Source organism: Haliotis rufescens, unplaced genomic scaffold, assembly GCF_023055435.1.
Source record: "Haliotis rufescens isolate VD_foot unplaced genomic scaffold, xgHalRufe1.0.p SCAF_9, whole genome shotgun sequence".
Classification (NCBI taxonomy): domain Eukaryota; kingdom Metazoa; phylum Mollusca; class Gastropoda; order Lepetellida; family Haliotidae; genus Haliotis; species Haliotis rufescens.
In genome coordinates, this window is record NW_025964383.1 from 36,884,153 (window position 1) to 36,904,517 (window position 20,365).

General features: G+C 44.4%; 1 protein-coding gene across 1 annotated transcript in view; it reads left to right on the forward strand.

Annotated features, from left to right (window-relative positions):
- Positions 1–1,865: 1,865 nt before the first annotated feature.
- The window catches only part of LOC124139581, a 113,737-nt gene continuing 95,237 nt past the window's right edge, over positions 1,866–20,365 (forward strand). Inside the window, exons 1-10 of the mRNA XM_046506757.2 lie at positions 1,866–1,970; positions 4,372–4,480; positions 5,444–5,650; positions 7,116–7,459; positions 9,773–9,878; positions 11,746–11,979; positions 13,015–13,242; positions 13,999–14,229; positions 16,457–17,592; positions 19,660–19,754. Coding sequence (XP_046362713.2) covers positions 1,874–1,970; positions 4,372–4,480; positions 5,444–5,650; positions 7,116–7,459; positions 9,773–9,878; positions 11,746–11,979; positions 13,015–13,242; positions 13,999–14,229; positions 16,457–17,592; positions 19,660–19,754 — 2,787 coding nt within the window. The 5' untranslated portion in view covers positions 1,866–1,873. The remainder of the gene's footprint in view (positions 1,971–4,371; positions 4,481–5,443; positions 5,651–7,115; positions 7,460–9,772; positions 9,879–11,745; positions 11,980–13,014; positions 13,243–13,998; positions 14,230–16,456; positions 17,593–19,659; positions 19,755–20,365) is intronic.

Consider the following 20,365-nt stretch of genomic DNA (forward strand, 5'->3'; position numbering starts at 1 on the left):
GTGTGTATCATGCCTGTCTCTGTGATGATTCAGTGTGTATCATGCCAGTCTCTGTCTCAGTGTGTATCATGCCAGTCTCTGTCTCAGTGTGTATCATGTCAGTCTCTGTGATGATTCAGTGTGTATCATGCCAGTCTCTGTGATGATTCAGTGTGTATCATGCCAGTCTCTGTCTCAGTGTGTATCATGCCAGTCTCTGTGATGATTCAGTGTGTATCATGCCAGTCTCTGTCCCAGTGTGTATCATGCCAGTCTCTGTGATGATTCAGTGTGTATCATGCCTGTCTCTGTGATGATTCAGTGTGTATCATGCCAGTCTCTGTCTCAGTGTGTATCATGCCAGTCTCTGTCTCAGTGTGTATCATGCCAGTCTCTGTGATGATTCAGTGTGTATCATGCCTGTCTCTGTGATGATTCAGTGTGTATCATGCCTGTCTCTGTCTCAGTGTGTATCATGCCAGTCTCTGTGATGATTCATTGTGCATCATGCCTGTCTCTGTCTCAGTGTGTATCATGCCAGTCTCTGTGATGATTCAGTGTGTATCATGCCAGTCTCTGTCTCAGTGTGTATCATGCCAGTCTCTGTGATGATTCAGTGTGTATCATGCCAGTCTCTGTCTCAGTGTGTATCATGCCAGTCTCTGTGATGATTCAGTGTGTATCATGCCTGTCTCTGTGATGATTCAGTGTGTATCATGCCAGTCTCTGTCTCAGTGTGTATCATGCCAGTCTCTGTGATGATTCAGTGTGTATCATGCCTGTCTCTGTGATGATTCAGTTTGTATCATGCCAGTCTCTGTGATGATTCAGTGTGTATCATGCCTGTCTCTGTGATGATTCAGTGTGTATCATGCCTGTCTCCGTCTCAGTGTGTATCATGCCAGTCTCTGTAATGATTCAGTGTGTATCATGCCAGTCTCTGTGATGATTCAGTGAGTATCATGCCAGTCTCTGTCTCAGTGTGTATCATGTCAGTCTCTGTAATGATTCAGTGTGTATCATGCCTGTCTCTGTGATGATTCAGTGTGTATCATGCCAGTCTCTGTCTCAGTGTGTATCATGCCAGTCTCTGTGATGATTCAGTGTGTATCATGCCTGTCTCTGTCTCAGTGTGTATCATGCCAGTCTCTGTGATGATTCAGTGTGTATCATGCCAGTCTCTGTCTCAGTGTGTATCATGCCAGTCTCTGTGATGATTCAGTGTGTATCATGCCAGTCTCTGTCTCAGTGTGTATCATGCCAGTCTCTGTGATGATTCAGTGTGTATCATGCCTGTCTCTGTGATGATTCAGTGTGTATCATGCCAGTCTCTGTCTCAGTGTGTATCATGCCAGTCTCTGTCTCAGTGTGTATCATGCCAGTCTCTGTCTCAGTGTGTATCATGCCAGTCTCTGTCTCAGTGTGTGTCATGCCAGTCTCTGTCTCAGTGTGTGTCATGCCAGTCTCTGTCTCAGTGTGTATCATGCCAGTCTCTGTCTCAGTGTGTATCATGCCAGTCTCTGTCTCAGTGTGTATCATGCCAGTCTCTGTGATGATTCAGTGTGTATCATGCCAGTCTCTGTGATCAGTCAGTGTGTATCATGCCAGTCTCTGTCTCAGTGTGTATCATGCCAGTCTCTGTCTCAGTGTGTATCATGCCAGTCTCTGTGATGATTCAGTGTGTATCATGCCAGTCTCTGTGATCATTCAGTGTGTATCATGCCAGTCTCTGTCTCAGTGTGTATCATGCCTGTCTCTGTCTCAGTGTGTATCATGCCAGTCTCAGTCTCAGCATGTATCATGCCAGTCTCTGCCTCAGTGTGTATCATGCCAGTCTCTGTCTCAGTGTGTATCATGCCTGTCTGTTTGATGATTCAGCCTGGTGACAGCCAACATGAAGTTGTTCACAGCCCTACCCACCAGCCTGACTGGGGACAGACTGGAGAAGTTCATCAACGCTCGCGACTTTCTGGCAGCAGTTGCTGCACCATGTACGTAAATCTCAATCAAAACAGCACCACTTACATCAGGTTTTACAGGACTAACACTCCGTCGTCTACCCATTCAAATTATGAATAGACACACGTTATTTTCATTGTGAGTCCTGGGAATACAAAAAAGTATTCTTTCCTGGCAAGAAATACCGCCAAAGTTCACAGTGTCAATGGCTGGTGAGCATTAAACGGTGAACTCACCATCTACACAACTCAACAATTTGTAGGGGTCCAGGAATTATTTATCCTGTTACAAAACAAGTGGACAAAATATTCATGAATCGTTTACAATGAAGTCAGACATGATTCAGTGCCCCTGCAATATGACATACTATTTGTATGATAACACTTCCAAACAATTAGTCTTGTTCAGTCCCAAACAGGGCACTCAGAATATCCTTATAAAAAATTTAGTGGTATATTATAGATTAAAGCCTTTTGAGCATGTGCAGTGATATGACAACAGCAATATCGAGGAAAGTGTGCCTCTTGTCACCAACCTGGGACTTCATGCCTTGATTCTCCTATAACAATAACTGAAGTCTCATAGACTCAACAACAGATAGATCCAGGTACATACATCACTGGGTAGGTCATAGAGGCCATACCATAGGGGAGATAGATCCAGGTATATACATCACTGGGTAGGTCATACAGGCCATACCATAGGGGAGATAGATCCAGGTACATACATCACTGGGTAGGTCATACAGGCCATACCATAGGGGAGATAGATCCAGGTACATACATCACTGGGTAGGTCATACAGGCCATACCATAGGGGAGATAGATCCAGGTACATACATCACTGGGTAGGTCATACAGGCCATACCATAGGGGAGATAGATCCAGGTACATACATCACTGGGTAGGTCATACAGGCCATACCATAGGGGAGATAGATCCAGGTACATACATCACTGGGTAGGTCATACAGGCCATACCATGGGGGAGATAGATCCAGGTACATACATCACTGGGTAGGTCATACAGGCCATACCATAGGGGAGATAGATCCAGGTACATACATCACTGGGTAGGTCATAGATGCCATACCATAGGGGAGATAGATCCAGGTACATACATCACTGTGTAGGTCATAGAGGCCATACCATTGGGGAGATAGATCCAGGTACATACATCACTGGGTAAGTCATACAGGCCATACCATAGGGGAGATAGATCCAGGTACATACATCACTGGGTAGGTCATACAGGCCATACCATAGGGGAGATAGATCCAGGTACATCCATCACTGGGTAGGTCATACAGGCCATACCATAGGGGAGATAGATCCAGGTACATACATCACTGGGTAGGTCATACAGGCCATACCATAGGGGAGATAGATCCAGGTACATACATCACTGGGTAGGTCATACAGGCCATACCATAGGGGAGATAGATCCAGGTACATACATCACTGGGTAGGTCATACAGGCCATACCATTGGGGAGATAGATCCAGGGACATACATCACTGGGTAGGTCATACAGGCCATACCACTGGGGAGATAGATCCAGGTACATACATCACTGGGTAGGTCATAGAGGCCATACCATTGGGGAGGAGTTTATGAGGAATACTCCCAGGAAAGCCTTGAGTTCCTTCTTTGGGTCAAAAGTTGATGTTGTGTGGAGTGTTTAATAATAATTTGTCTAGTGTAAACATGATGAACTTCGATGAATTTAAAAATGATTTTCAATGTGATCAGTTTATGATCATTATTTAATATGCATTAATATTATATTTATTTCTAATACGGGTATATGATATTTGTGATATTTGGTAAACACATAGCTAACCAAGGGTGTATTGAGACCTGCTAAGAGTCCGATATTTGGCACCAAGTCTGCAGCAAGTGACGGTAAATATTCCAGACTTTTCCCAAGTAATGCTGTTATAGTTATAACTAATGGCATGTCTTTGTAGAGGTGACTGCCTCCGTGGTCTAGTGGTAGAGCATCCGTTCAATTTCCGGTAGTGTCATACCAAAAGACGTTAAAAGATGGTACTTGTTGTTTCCCTGTCTAGCCCTGGTCATTAAGGGACGAAGACAAAACCGGTAGGCTTGGAGTCAGTACAGTGTCTGTATGGGGTGTTAATGATGCACTATAGCACTATAAAGTTACCATTAATCCAGAATAGTACAAGCACACACGAAAATATGAACTTTTAAAAAAATCCTAATTTTGAACAAATGAATGATTTTACACAATTGCCCTACAAAGGGTAGTTAGGAATCCTATATACATCCCTGCTAATAACCTCTATTGTTTAGCAACTTGAAACTTATCATGTGTGACAGGCATTTCAAAACCCCAAGTATCACGGCCAAAGTAATTTAGTTGGAGGTACGGTTATTGTGTATGTCGATGCTTTACTTTAATTTTCCAGGTTTGTCAGCTGCAGCAGCAACAACTACATGCACCTGCAACTTCACAATTGCACAGGCATGTGCAGAGGATGCACTGCAGCTCCTGGATAACAGCACGTCACCATGCAGGTTTGTCATCCCCTCCGTACACAGGTGCTCCTAACCCATAGACAGTCCAGGGTGTCACCCCCTACACCTCCGTACACAGGTGCTCCTAACCCATAGACAGTCCAGGGTGTCACCCCCTTACACCTCCGTACACAGGTGCTCCTAACCCATAGACAGTCCAGGGTGTCACCCCTTACACCTCTGTACACAGGTGCTCCTAACCCATAGACAGTCCAGGGTGTCACCCCCTTACACCTCCGTACACAGGTGCTCCTAACCCATAGACAGTCCAGGGTGTCAACCCTTACACCTCCGTACACAGGTGCTCCTAACCCATAGACAGTCCAGGGTGTCACCCCCTACACCTCTGTACACAGGTGCTCCTAACCCATAGACAGTCCAGGGTAAACACAGATTCTCATCCTTGTGTTTTTATTTCAATACTTCGGTACAATGTGTGAAGCCCATTTATGGTGTCCCCCGTTGGATATTGATGGAATATTGCTAAAAGTGGCGTAAAACAATACTCACTCACTTAATCATGTATTGCTGACTTGTGTTGATGAGTGTTGATATATTTCGTACATGACATGAGATGAGATTCTATATGTCATCCAAAATAATTCTTCCAACTTTCTCAGTTCATAAACGGTAATAAATAGTGTCTCGAGTGTAAAAAGCACAGCCAACCTTTAGTCTTTAGTGGCTGAGTACTTTCAACAGTATTCCTGTGATATCACGGCGTGTCAGCTTGACGTGGGAGGAAAGGCTGAAGTGATGCAGGTCTTAGACATTTACCACAATCACAGGTTTCTGGTGTGCCCAAGGGATGCCACTCTGCACAGCGATTGCGTCACCTTAGATGACTGGGCCACCCGTGCTTCCCCCCCCCACCATGTGATATAAAATTTACGGACTATTGGATCAGATTTAAAGAATAAGATGGATAATTAAGGAGATGTATTTGGCTGGTATATGTTTCAGTGAAATTCAAGCCGCTGTTACCTGTCTGCGCACAAACTCAAACTGTACTGGAACCGAACAAGTTTTTGTTGACGCAGCACTCACAAAAGTGACAGACAAGTTGAACATCAGCAGATGCTACAACCTGGACCCTGGCAGTGACATCTGCCTGGGTTCTGCATCGTGTGCTACCGACATCAGAGACGTGTGCACAGATCCAATTTGCTCGTAAGTCATTGTTTAATACAAACACAGAGTGATTTCTTATCCCCCTATGATAGTCTCAATTTGTAGTCCAAGATCAGAATAGACCCCAATACACCTTGTCTCCCGGGATGTTTGGTCAGAATAGACCCCAATAGACCTTGTCTCCCAGGGATGTTTGGTCAGAATAGACCCCAATAGACCTTGTCTCCCAGGGATGTTTGGTCAGAATAGACCCCAATAGACCTTGTCTCCCAGGGATGTTTGGTCAGAATAGACCCCAATACACCTTGTCTCCCAGGGATGTTTGGTCAGAATAGACCCCAATACACCATGTTTCCCAGGATGTTTGGTCAGAATAGACCCCAACACACCTTGTCTCCCGGGATGTTTGGTCAGAATAGACCCCAATACACCATGTTTCCCGGGATGTTTGGTCAGAATAGACCCCAATACACCTTGTCTCCCGGGATGTTTGGTCAGAATAGACCCCAATACACCATGTTTCCCCAGGGTTGTTTGGTCAGAATAGACCCCAATACACCTTGTCTCCCGGGATGTTTGGTCAGAATAGACCCCAATACACCTTGTTTCCCCAGGGTTGTTTGGTCAGAATAGACCCCAATACACCTTGTCTCCCGGGATGTTTGGTCAGAATAGACCCCAATACACCTTGTCTCCCGGGATGTTTGGTCAGAATAGACCCCAATACACCTTGTCTCCCGGGATGTTTGGTCAGAATAGACCATATAGCTGGAATATTGCTGAGTGCGGCGTTAAACAACAAACAAGCAAGCACTTCTAAATGCCATTCAAAGACTCTATATTCATGATGCTGCATGATGAGAATGCTTGGGTAAGAAAGATGCCATGATGAGAATGCTTGGAGTAAGAAGGATGCCATGATGAGAATGCATGGGGTAAGAAGGATGCCATGATGAGAATGCTTGGGGTAAGAAGGATGCCATGATAAGAATGCTTGTAGTAAGAAGGATGCCATGATGAGAATGCTTGTAGTAAGAAGGATGCCATGATGAGAATGCTTGGGGTAAGAAGGATGCCATGATGAGAATGCCTGTAGTAAGAAGGATGCCATGATGAGAATGCTTGTAGTAAGAAGGATGCCATGATGAGAATGCTTGGGGTAAGAAGGATGCCATGATAAGAATGCTTGTAGTAAGAAGGATGCCATGATGAGAATGCTTGGGGTAAGAAGGATGCCATGATGAGAATGCCTGTAGTAAGAAGGATGCCTTGATAAGAATTGTTGGGGTAAGAAGGATGCCATGATGAGAATTGTTGGAGTAAGAAGGATGCCATGATGAGAATGCTTGGGGTAAGAAGGATGCCATGATGAGAATGCATGGGGTAAGAAGGATGCCATGATGAGAATGCTTGGGGTGAGAAGGATGCCATGATGAGAATGCTTGGAGTAAAAAGGATGCCATGATGACATTTATCGCCTGGTGAATTTGGTTTGTCATTTCAGGGATTCTTTCTTGAGATGTGTGGAATCTCAAACTGGTTGTGGATCGTACCAAAGGCTGTTCAACGCCTTACAGCTCCGGTCCCTGAGGTGTTCCACTAACCTGACCGACACTCTAGCCATCTACAGAGGAAGCAGCTACCAACACACTGACCTCGAGACTTGTCTCTCCGCCGTCGAAAAGTCAAGGAGAACAAACATGGATGACTTGTGCAATGACATCACTGACCTCAAGGCATGTCTTGATGGCAGTGACCTTGACCCTGCATCCCATTTCCTTGTGGAGGCCATGAAGGCGACAAGTCAGTCATTCATCGATAGCGTGTGCTCGGCAGATAATAGACCAAGTAAGTTGGAGGCTGGACCCCATGGGGCTTTCATTGTGCGTCATCCCGAGGCAAGAGAGATAACTGACTATAAAAATCCAGTTTCCATCCTTGCCAAACTAAGCTGGTATTATTCAGTTACATTTTGGCTGGACTAACGAGTCTATGCATAGTCCAATCAAAACCGTGCACCGAAATCGAAATCCGGTTCGTAAACTGTCGTACAGATTTCAGTCGATTGCAGGATTTGCAAAGCATGTGCACCACCAACTCGTTTTCAGCAGATATTTTCCAAATCTTTTCATGTTTTTAATCAATGTGCTCACGTGATTTTATGCATTTCGCGATGTAAGAGCCGTTTTATCACAATATAGACCTTGATTACCGATCACATTGTCCTGACTGGGCGCCACCATTTTGTGTGAAGCAAACACAAGTAAAACGAGTGGTGGAATCTGATTGGTCCTTAGGAGAGGCTTAGAAGGGACATAGCTGGTAATAGCCACTGGTGGCGCTACTATCGAGCCCAGTAATCCCAGCCTAGTTCAGCAAGGGAGGAAACTGGACTTTTAAAGTCAGTTAACTCTCTTGTCTCGGGAAGATGACATTGTGTAACAACATGGCAACGACTATGATATTGATATCTCGTAGGTGAACTATGCCTAGTGTTCCTTTAACATGAAAGCTGTCGACCACAACATGTCACTACAATCAGATGTTAGTGCTTACCATGGCTACACATAGATCTGTCGACCACAACATGTCACTACAATCAGATGTTAGTGCTTACCATTGCTACACATAGATCTGAGGACATCCCATTGTAGGTCTTGCCAGAACAACCTTTCTTCCGGCTAGTCAGAGCATTTCTTATGAATTTGTGAAAGTCTAAATATGTTTTCTTATCATGCAACTTTGAAAAGGCTATCACAAGGTATGTCGAACGACAGTGACATGCTGTATAACTGATTCCGTCAAAATCATTGTCAATCTCCCACCCTGACTTCAGTGGGATAAACATTTGAAACATAAATACTTTCCATTGCCCGGAGGGTTGTCATATAATCGCGGCCATCTATTGGACATTACAGAATGTCTTTGTTCAGTTTTAAAATTTTGAGTGAAAAATCTTTGTCAAAATATTTTTCAGAGCATAGTCTTGAATGGAAGTCACCATTTTCAAACTAGTGCAAAAAAGCTGAGGAAACCTGCTTTCTGATTGACTAATGTTGACTCCCTGCTAGTCATTTGTTGGTCAGTCAAAGTTCGCCCCTCACTAACTCGAACAATCAATCACCAATTCAGACGTCCACTCACTTATCCACCCACACACCCACTCATCTACCACTCACACACCAAATCACACACCAAATCACCCACTCACTCACTCATCCACCCACTCATCACCCACTCACCACCCACTCTCCACCCACTCACCACTCACACACCCAATCACCCACTCACACACCAAAGTCACCCACCCACTCACTCATCCACCCACTCACCACCTACTCATCCACCAACACCACCACTTATCCACCCTCACTCACTCATCCAAACACACACCCAATCACCCACTCATCCACTCACATACCCAATCATCCTACACACCCACACCCACACCTATCCGCCCTCAATCACTCACTCATCCACCCATACACACACTCATCCACCCACTCACCTATACGCACACGCACGCACGCACACACACACACACACACACACACACACACCCAATCACCCACTCACTCACTCATCCACCCACTCATCCACCCACTCATCCACCCACTCACCACTCACACATCCAATCACCCACTCACTCACTCATCCACCCACTCACCACCCACTCATCCACCCACACCACCACTTATCCACCCTCACTCACTCATCCAAACACACACCCAATCACCCACTCATCCACTCACATACCCAATCATCCTACACACCCACACCCACACCTATCCGCCCTCAATCACTCACTCATCCACCCATACACACACTCATCCACCCACTCACCTATACGCACACACACACACACTCTCTCTCACACACACACACACACACACACACACACACACACACACACACACACACACACACACACACACACACACACACACACACACACACACACACACACACACGCAATCACAATCACACACACACACACACACGCAATCTCACACACACACACACACACACGCAATCACAATCACACACGCAATCACAATCACACACACACACACACACGCAATCACAATCACACACACAAGCACCTGCTCACCGACTTCTGTTTCTTCTTGCTGATGTCATGGAATACATGCCTTGTTTCAGATGTCAGTGACTGTTCTCCCAGTGATAATCATGCTGGCTGCATCCAGGATATTTTAACCAGAATGCTTGTGGTAGACTGGCCAGGTACTGGGAACACCATATGTTCGTAAGTATTGTTTTCCTAAACTCAAGCCCATTGATGACCTGGGGTCCTCCCACACCCCACTGCTAATCATAAGAGGAGACTAAATGGTGTTATTCCAGAATAGAACTGTTCCATAGCAACCCTATATCATTGCAGCCTGTAAATAATTGAGTGTGGACCAGAAAATCCAGTGATTGATAGTATGAGTAACAATCCACTCTGTAGGGGTACATTGCCAGGCCATGAACCAAGTCACCGAGCCTGACCACCCACTTCATTTCGTCGCCTCTCACTAAACAAGCTCAGATTGATTCATGACATATATATGTACGTATTGTCTGAACACATTTATTGAAACACATCAGGCACTGTCGGACACTGAAGGACACCATAGACGCCTGCCATGATGCAAGGATAATAATTAAGAAGTGTGTTGGGTTCAAGGTTATAGGTGTGGCAGTACATGAGGGCTCCACATTTCTATTGTACCTTGTATAAAAAGATCAGAAGTTAGATTGGGAAACTTGTGTTAACTGGAGTAGAGCAGCAGCTGCAATGGGCAAATATGTTACCAGCAGAGAAATATAAAGTTTTTGAAAAGCAGGCATTAATTAAGTTACGCCAAAAGGTTCTCTCCACCCACTCATCCACCCACACACCCATACACCCATACACCCACTCACTCACTCACTCATCTACCAACACACCCAATCAAGATTTGGGGTAGAATAGGTCTTCAGCACCCCATGCTTGCCGCAAAAGGCAATCGGGTGGTCAGGCTCGCTGACTTGGTTGATGCATATCATCGATCCCAATTGCGTGGATCGATGCTCATGATATCAATCACTGGACTGTCTGACCGCCGTCATATAGCATGAATATTGCTGGGTGCGGCGTTAAACAACCAACCAACCAACCAACCAACCCACTCATCCACCCACTCACTCATCCACCCACACACCCAATCTCCTACTCAGCCAAAAGGTCCGCTCCTTCTGAGAATCAGGAAGATTGACCAGTCCTTCTGATGGTCAGTGACCTGATAATGTTGGATGTCTGGTTGGTGATTTAAGTGAGTTTTACATTTGCAGCCCACAAGAACCACGGCCACCTAGAACAAATGTTTTGAATAATGGGGTTTTTGTACACAGCATTTTCACACAGATGTACAAAGCATTTGAGGGGGTTGGGCTGCCCAGTCGTCTAAGGCTCTGCAATGTGCTGTGTAGAGTTGCCTCCCTTCGGCACGCCAGTAAGCTATGATCATGGGTTTGAATCCCGGGTTCATCTTGATTATGTTTCTAGGTTTGTCAGCACTTTATCAGTCTTTCCTCACACATGGAGCTGACACGCCGTGATATAACTGGAATACTGTTCAAAGCGGTGTTAAACCCAACTCACTCACTCACTCACTCACTCACTCACTCACTCACTCACTCACTCACTCACTCACACACAAAGCATTTGAAGAAGAGAGGAAGAATGTGCAAGGTGAGGGGAGAAACTGAAATGTAGAACAATATACAATGAAGATCCGGTGCCGTTGAACAAAACAACCTCAGCGCTAAGACTGTCGTAAGTCTATGGTAAGGTATGGGAGTTACGATCACCTTAGCGCTAAGATCGCTTTGTACAACGGCACCCAGGAAATTATGATGGTGATGAGGAGAGGGACCGAATGTACACAATAGTATAAGTCTCGTTATTTCCCAGTGATTGAAGGAGAGAGTGAGGTAAGGTAAGTAAACAACAAATTACCTCAGGTTAAAAAACACATTTAGTGTGAAGCACTCAATGAAATTACAGTGGCAGAGGATACCGATGACTTTCCCGTCTTGTTTGTTTTTTATAACCTAGTAAATCCTGTTTGTTGCCTGTGTTGATCCAGGGAGAAGAGAGGGTTTGACGATGCTTCTATCTGTCTTGCTGGCGTCTCCTGTGGCGATGAAGACAACAACCGGAGACTTGCCTCAGTTCGATCATCGTTGCATCAGACTTACCGGAATGTATGTAGCATAGCCACAACCGAGCAAGTCAACAAGGGCTGCAATGTCGCCAGGGCAACAGAGTGCATCAGCACACTGGCCACCAGAATTTATGGAGGAGATGATCATGTTTGTGGGTACGTAGAAACATGAATGTGATTCAGTCAACTTCAGGACAGATGGGGCACGTTGTCAAATTTACTACCCGGGTACGCGACCCCACATTACCCGACCCTACCCGGGTACCCGACCCCATATTACCCGTCCCTACCCAGGTACCCGACCCCATATTACCCGTCCCTACCCAGGTACCCGACCCCATATTACCCAACCCTACCCAGGTACCCGACCCCATATTACCCGACCCTACCCAGGTACCCGACCCCATATTACCCAACCCTACCCAGGTACCCGACCCCATATTACCGACCCCATATTACCCATCTCTCAGATAACTTTACTGCCGACAACATGCTACTTTTGGTTTTCAAAAGGATATGTGTGTGTGTGGACCCCTAGGACCCCCCTCTGGATCCGACGGGAAACAGATGGAATTTTTCTGGTCGCAGCATTAACAACAAATTTCGTTATACATTTACACAATGCACTTATCCAGACATCTCTGTTCAAATGTGGTTCACATTTATCCACTGATCAGTGGATCCGAATCCATGCCAGTTACAATTCTCAACTCCCTGGGGAGTATTCAGCCCAAGCTAAGGACAGTAGAGGGTTTTTACCATTTTCACATATCTAAGACCCATTCCATGCTAGGTGAACAGAGGCACATATGAGCTCAGTCACATGCTCAGGGTGACAATCATACGCTTTGACACTTGTGTTTTGGGTGTTTTAACGTATTTGTGTTTCCACCATCTGGTCATCTACCAACAAATGAGTGGGTTCTTTGAGTGCACAGGGTGAATGCACAGTACACTAGGGGTAGTGACAACACTGTGAAAGAGCTGTTAACATTGCTGGTCCATAAGCTGAATAGCCATTGGTCACTTGCAGGATATGATCTCAGCATCTGACTCCAGGTGCTTCAGACTGCCCGGCCAAAGTGAACTTTAGCATGTGGTTTGTCTTATTAAGACATGCATCTTCAGAAACACTTCTTTTATATGAGTTGAATGAGCAAGTGTTGTGACGTAACCTTTCTGTCCATGCAGTGCGGTGAGTTCAGCGAGGGACTGCGTCAGGACCCAAGCATCGCAGTGTCCAGAAGCCATCAAGATGAAGCTCCACACAGTGTTGATGAAGTTGACCAAGTTGACTGCTAAGGACTGTTGTTTGAAGGGTCAGTCGAAGACCTGTGACCCTGCCGGCGCTGTCACATGCATCATGGACATTCATCACTGGGCCAAGATGCCGGCGCCAGACTGGGAGGGAATCTGCGAGTGAGTAACTCTAAAACTCAACTTACAGTAGGTATTTGAACAAACATGGATATATGGCTTTCCTGAAAAGAGAATTGAGGGAGCATAGACGTTTTAAGAAGGTGGGATGCAATGCTAGATAAATGCAAATAATTAATTTGGGAAACAGTTTGAATGTGTGTGCAAAAATTAGTCAAATAATGTTTTTTTGTTGAAACATGTCACCATATGATACAGTTACATGTGTTATTAGACCCGTGAAGATCTGGGTTAGAATAGGTCTTCCGCAACCCATTCTTGCCGTAAAAGGTGACTATGTTTGTCGTAAGAGGTGAATAACAGGATCGGGTGGTCAGGCTCGCTGACTTGATTTGATGCATGTAATCGTATCCAAAATGCGTGGATTGATGCTCACGATGTCAATCACTGTATTGTCTGGTCCAGACTCGATAATTTAGAGACCGTCATATAGCTGGAATATTGCTGAGTGCGGCATTAAACAACAAACAAACACACATGTAATATTATACGATGGCATGAAAGACTTGGGGTGACGCACCATTGTGATGTAATATGTTCATGCTCATGTTCCAGGATAACTTGCAATGTTTAGGTACCGTTTGTGAGCGAGGAGTACATTTTTTTCAATGACAGAACTTTAAAAAATGACATGATATTTTTGGATTGTAAATATCCTATATTATGTATTCAGCATGCCTGGGTTCAATTTACTTCATGTCAAATATGGCATGCCTCACACACCGTTGTGTTTGTCAGGAAAGTGGACTCGTCCCTGGAGTGTATGAGGGGCTTCACGGACACATGTGAGCAGTGTGAGAAGGACACGGTCCATTACATCGTGGAGCGACTGAACCGGGACATCGTGGACACCTGCAGGCGGCCTCCAGAGGGCAAGTGTAAGGTGACCAAGGCCCTCACCTGTGTCGAGACTCTCAAGACCTTCGCCGCACTCCAAGACTCTTCTGAAAACTGGGACTTCACCTGTCTGTGAGTAGATTATAGGACTTCACCTGTCTGTGAGTAGATTATAGGGCTTCACCTGTCTGTGAGTAGATCATGGGAAGACTTCACCTATCTGTGAGTAGGTTATAGGAGGACTTCACCTGTCTGTGAGTAGATTATAGGACTTCACCTGTCTGTGAGTAGATTATAGGGCTTCACCTGTCTGTGAGTAGATTATAGGACTTCACCTGTCTGTGAGTAGATTATAGGGCTTCACCTGTCTGTGAGTAGATTATAGGACTTCACCTGTCTGTGAGTAGATTATAGGACTTCACCTGTCTGTGAGTAGATCATGGGAAGACTTCACCTATCTGTAAGTAGATTATAGGACTTCACCTGTCTGTGAGTAGATCATGGGAAGACTTCACCTATCTGTGAGTAGGTTATAGGAGGACTTCACCTGTCTGTGAGTAGATTATAGGACTTCACCTGTCTGTGAGTAGATTATAGGACTTCACCTGTCTGTGAGTAGATTATAGGGCTTCACCTGTCTGTGAGTAGATTATAGGGCTTCACCTGTCTGTGAGTAGATTATAGGGCTTCACCTGTCTGTGAGTAGATTATAGGGCTTCACCTGTCTGTGAGTAGATTATGGGAGGACTTCACCTGTCTGTGAGTAGATTATAGGACTTCACCTGTCTGTGAGTAGATCATGGGAAGACTTCACCTATCTGTGAGTAGATCATGGGAAGACTTCACCTATCTGTGAGTAGGTTATAGGAGGACTTCACCTGTCTGTGAGTAGATTATAGGGCTTCACCTGTCTGTGAGTAGATTATAGGACTTCACCTGTCTGTGAGTAGATTATAGGGCTTCACCTGTCTGTGAGTAGGTTATAGGAGGACTTCACCTGTCTGTGAGTAGATTATAGGACTTCACCTGTCTGTGAGTAGGTTATAGGAGGACTTCACCTGTCTGTGAGTAGGTTATAGGAGGACTTCACCTGTCTGTGAGTAGATTATGGGAGGACTTCACCTGTCTGTGAGTAGAGTAAGGGAGGACTTCACCTGTCTGTGAGTAGATTATGGGAGCAGTTCACCTGTCTGTGAGTAGATTATGGGAGGACTTCACCTGTCTGTGAGTAGATTATGGGAGGACTTCACCTGTCTGTGAGTAGATTAAAGGAGGACTTCACCTGTCTGTGAGTAGAGTAAGGGAGGACTTCACCTGTCCGTGAGTAGATTATGGGAGAAGTTCACCTGTCTGTGAGTAGATCATGGGAAGATTTCACCTGTCTGTGAGTAGAGTAAGGGAGCAGTTCACCTGTCTGTGAGTAGATTATGGGAGGACTTCACCTGTCTGTGAGTAGAGTAAGGGAGGACTTCACCTGTCCGTGAGTAGATTATGGGAGAAGTTCACCTGTCTGTGAGTAGATCATGGGAAGATTTCACCTGTCTGTGAGTAGAGTAAGGGAAGACTTCACCTGTCTGTGAGTTGCTAGATTAATGGAGCTGTTCACCTGTCTGTGAGTAGATTATAGGAGAAGTTCACCTGTCTGTTAGTAGGTTACTTGCCTTTTGATAGTTTGGCATTTTTTTAAACAATATTTTTCCATGACAACGACTTTGATTTAGACTGAAAATGGCAGTAGTCCTCGATTCCCGAGCAGATCTTGAAAACCAAACCATTTTTCTTCACCTTATTTTGCACATTGATAGGTCTAGTGGCGAACTGGTGCCTTTGGATAGTTTGGGATTTTTTTTTAAAGTTATTTTTCGAGTTTCCAGACTGAAAACGGAGGTAGTCCTCGTTTCCAGAGCAGATTTTGAAAAACGTACTATATTTCTTTACAAAAAGGCCCAGTGAACATAGTTCACAGGAGCTAATGCATTGCACACACCCAACATGTCATATTGGCGGGGGATGTGAGTATTTCATGCTTGTTTTAGGATATATTGAGATAGTGATGATAGTTGCATTGTCCCCCATTCTCTCACCTCCCCCATGAAGATCCAGGTTAGATTTGATCTATCTTAGGTGACAATTGGGATCGGGTAGTCCATCACGCTGACTTGTTTGATGAATTGCATCCCAAATGCGTAGATTGATGCTCATGATGTCAATCTCTGGATTGTCGGGGATGCAGACTTTATTATTTAAGGACCGCACTCATATGCACATTCCCTCACTCACTCGTTTATTCACTTGTTCACTCTCTCGTTCTCTCACTCACTCACTCACTCACTCACTCACTCACTTACTCATGCTCCAGGAAGGTTCAACAGGCTGAGACCTGCATCTCGGAATATATGGAGGAGTGTGTGAGCGATGTCAAGTTCACCGTGGACTACGAGCTGAGCAAGGTGGTGCGACTCATGGAGGCCGAGAGTTGTAGGAAGGTGGACACCACTCAGAACTGTGTCGACATCTTCCGCCAACGCATCCAGGATATCATCAACTACGACCCCAGGAATGCCAGCAACACCAGATGTCTCATCCCCGGCATGAAGGCTCATGGCGACATGGAGCTGGAAGAGTGCCGACCCAGCATCATGTGTGCCAGCGGGTCTGTAGCCCGACCCCAAGCAGCTCTTGTGGAGGAGGACACGGTCTTCGGCTTCACCAACTGGACCTGTGTCCCCAAGTGCAGTGATGGCGCCACGCTCAAGCTGGTGGGAGGAAAGAAGGGATCTAGCGGATCAAGCCAGAAAGACAGCAAGAAGTCTTGGCAGTGTGTTGATGACAAGGACAGCAAGGAAAGCGGAAAGAATAGCAAGGAAAGTGGAAAGAATAGCAAGGAAAGCGGAAAGAATAGCAAGGAAAGTGGGAAGAATAGCAAGGAAAGCGGAAAGAATAGCAAGGAAAGCGGAAAGAATAGCAAGGAAAGTGGACAGAATAGCAAGGAAAGCGGAAAGAATAGCAAGGAAAGTGGACAGAATAGCAAGGAAAGCGGAAAGAATAGCAAGGAAAGCGGAAAGAACAGCAAGGAAAGTGGAAATAATAGCAAGGAAAGCGGAAAGAATAGCAAGGAAAGTGGGAAGAATAGCAAGGAAAGCGGAAAGAATAGCAAGGAAAGCGGAAAGAATAGCAAGGAAAGTGGGAAGAATAGCAAGGAAAGCGGAAAGAACAGCAAGGAAAGTGGAAAGAATAGCAAGGAAAGCGGAAAGAATAGCAAGGAAACCGGAAAGAATAGCAAGGAAAGTGGGAAGAATAGCAAGGAAAGTGGGAAGAAGAGCCAGAGTATGAAGAAGGTACTCTACAAGACCCGCCTGGAGAAGCTCTGTGCAGAGGCGCGTGTGGCCTGGAGCTGTGTGGAGCATGAGCTGAAGGACAAGGCAGACAGCAGGTCCACCATCTTGTTCCAGACAGTGTCAGGGTTATGGGAGATTGCTCTGAAGATGTGTGATGGTGAGTACTTTATAAACCTAGTCATTGGAATCGCTATTAAGTAAGAGACTTCTTTCTATAGGCATTAAAACCTATTGTGAGGTTTTACTTTCCAGTCGGGTTAAATCTCATAAACAGGGACGTTGTAATGTCCCTGGGATTTTATAGGATATTCAAGTCATATTTGCTATAATATCCCAGGGATTTTATATAATGTCCTGGGTATTTTATTAATGTAACTTCCGTTCAGATTGTAACATGTTATGAAATGTAAAATCAAATGACAAAAGTTTTCTTTATATTCCCGAGGAACGAACTCGCAACCTTCATATCTGTAGCCCAGTGAGGCTACAGAGGTGTTGATAAGCCACAGTGGTTTTTAGAATGTCCTTTTCAAGATCTGTACGCCAGCAACAGATATTTTACACGCGTTTCCTAAGGCTCATGGAAAGTATGTTCGAAACATAAAAATGTTGATAAATGTTGTTTTAAGTTTCTTTTTTCGGTTTATAAGTTTGGAAAAACACTTTCCATCAGTTTTACCCCCTCGGTTTTTCCCTCTCCCCAGCACATGCTCCGTCTACCAAAACCTCGTAAGCGTGTTTTCTCCAATACGCAATGCATCTTCCGTAGATCGCATTGTTTTCACTTTTAGAGCAGTGAGTGGGGTTGGTGGAAATCAGAGTGAGTGAGTGAGTATGGTTTTACGCCGCTATTAGCAATATTCCAGCAATATCATGGCGGGGGACACCAGAAATGGGCTTCACACATTGTACCCATGTCGGGAATCGAACCCGGGTCTTCGGCGTGACGAGCTAACGCTTTAACCACTAGGCTACCCGACCGCCCCGGTGGAAATCAGAGGGTGGGATACCTGGGTGTGTTTGGTTTGCCAGAGAACTGCATAAGTGAGTGAATACTACTCACTGCCTCGTCCATCATACCACAGCTGTTCAGAGTAGGGATGTATTGATAAAGTATATCATGATCATTGCAATACTGTATTTGACGTAATAAGCGCTCAGGGCGCTCTCAAAATTAGAAATCGGGGGCTCTTATTGGATTATTATTTTCTGGTGAAAAAAACTGAGTTGAAAGATAAATTTTGTGGTTGATGCTGACAGCCTAAAATATTTATGTACAACAGATATATTTTTCCAGAATTTAATTGCCCATAATTAATTTGCATATAACACATGAGTGCGTATTATACGCGAATAAATAAGTCTTGTGTACATTGATCAATTGGAAGGCGTGCTAATTGGGATTGTTCAACGGCCAATATATCAGCAAATATCGCCGTGGGCACTTATTAGAGCGGGGCGCTTATTACATCAAGTATGGTAGTTGATATCAAGATTGCGAAGAGGAGGACGTGTTATCTAAAGATATGCTGGGAAATTATGGCACTTGCCGATGGCAACCAAATACTATGTTAGGTTTATTATAAAACTTGTTGGCAAAGGCAAAACCAATATACGTTGCTACATGACATCGTAATATGGTTGTTTCCCTTATAAACTGAACTTAACGCCTTAAGCACAAATATAAACATTGCAGAAAAGGAGAATATTTGTATTTTCTTGTCAAATAACATGTTTGCCTCACCTGACCAGGTAGATACTGAGAGGGGCATCTATCTGTCTGTTTCATGATTATCATTCATTTATGCAAGATCAAATCAGTCCCACACATTTCATTGTTTTGATAAGTACCGTATTTGACATAATAAGCGCCCAGGGCACTCTCAAAATTAGAAATAGGGGCTCTTATTAGAATATTATTTTGGTGAAAAATAACAGAGTTGAAAGATCATAAATTTCGTGGTTTATGCTGACAGCCTGAAATGTTTATATACAACAGATCGATATATTTTTCCAGTATTTAATTTCCCATAATTACGGATGCATATAACACAAGTATTATACACGAATAAATAAGTCTTGTGTACATTCATCAAATCAGAAGGTGTGCTAATTGGGATTGTTCACAAGCCAATATATTAGCAAATATCGCCGTGGGCGCTTATTACGTGAAATACAGTAATCAAAATGGAGCTATTGCCAATGTGGAAGGTGTTCATTTCAGAGCCAAAGGCCGCTGCCCGGTGCTACACTTGTGACAACGCTCTCACCAACGATGCATGTAACCTGAACATGGAAGAGTGTAACTCCACACAGTCTGTAAGTATACAAAAAACATGTGCAACCCAAATGCATATTTACAATATGTTTTACGGGGTATATCAGAGCTCCAGATAAGCTTTTGGTGTTGTGGGTATTTTACCCATGCATTTTAAAATCATTGGGTATCAGTAATTCTATTTGGGTATTCAAATTTCTGTTACCCACTAGTTTTTACACATGTGGGTATTTAAGTTAAATATTTAAAGACACTATTCATCTAGACGCAGCAAACTGGTGTGGTGTGGGTTCGAGAGCCTATAGGACTAAAAAATACCACGATACTTCCACAAGAAAGTGTGATGGCAAATGATCATGATGTGACTGTCATCGTGGAGTTTGGCAAGGTTGACGGAATGCCCGTTTATAATTTCAAAAGAAGTTGCTGATTTGCTAATCGAATACGCAGGGCTACTTCACAATATATTGATAATACGCACAAGTTTTTTTTTGTAGCATATCTGTAATGATCGTTGTGTATTTGATGCGCTTGGATTATATTTTACTGCATATTTCTGCATTTCTGATGCGTATTTCACGTAAATATCTGGAGCTCTGGTATATTCTACATTTTATTACTCCACAAAGAGGTCAACATTAAGGGATGTCCC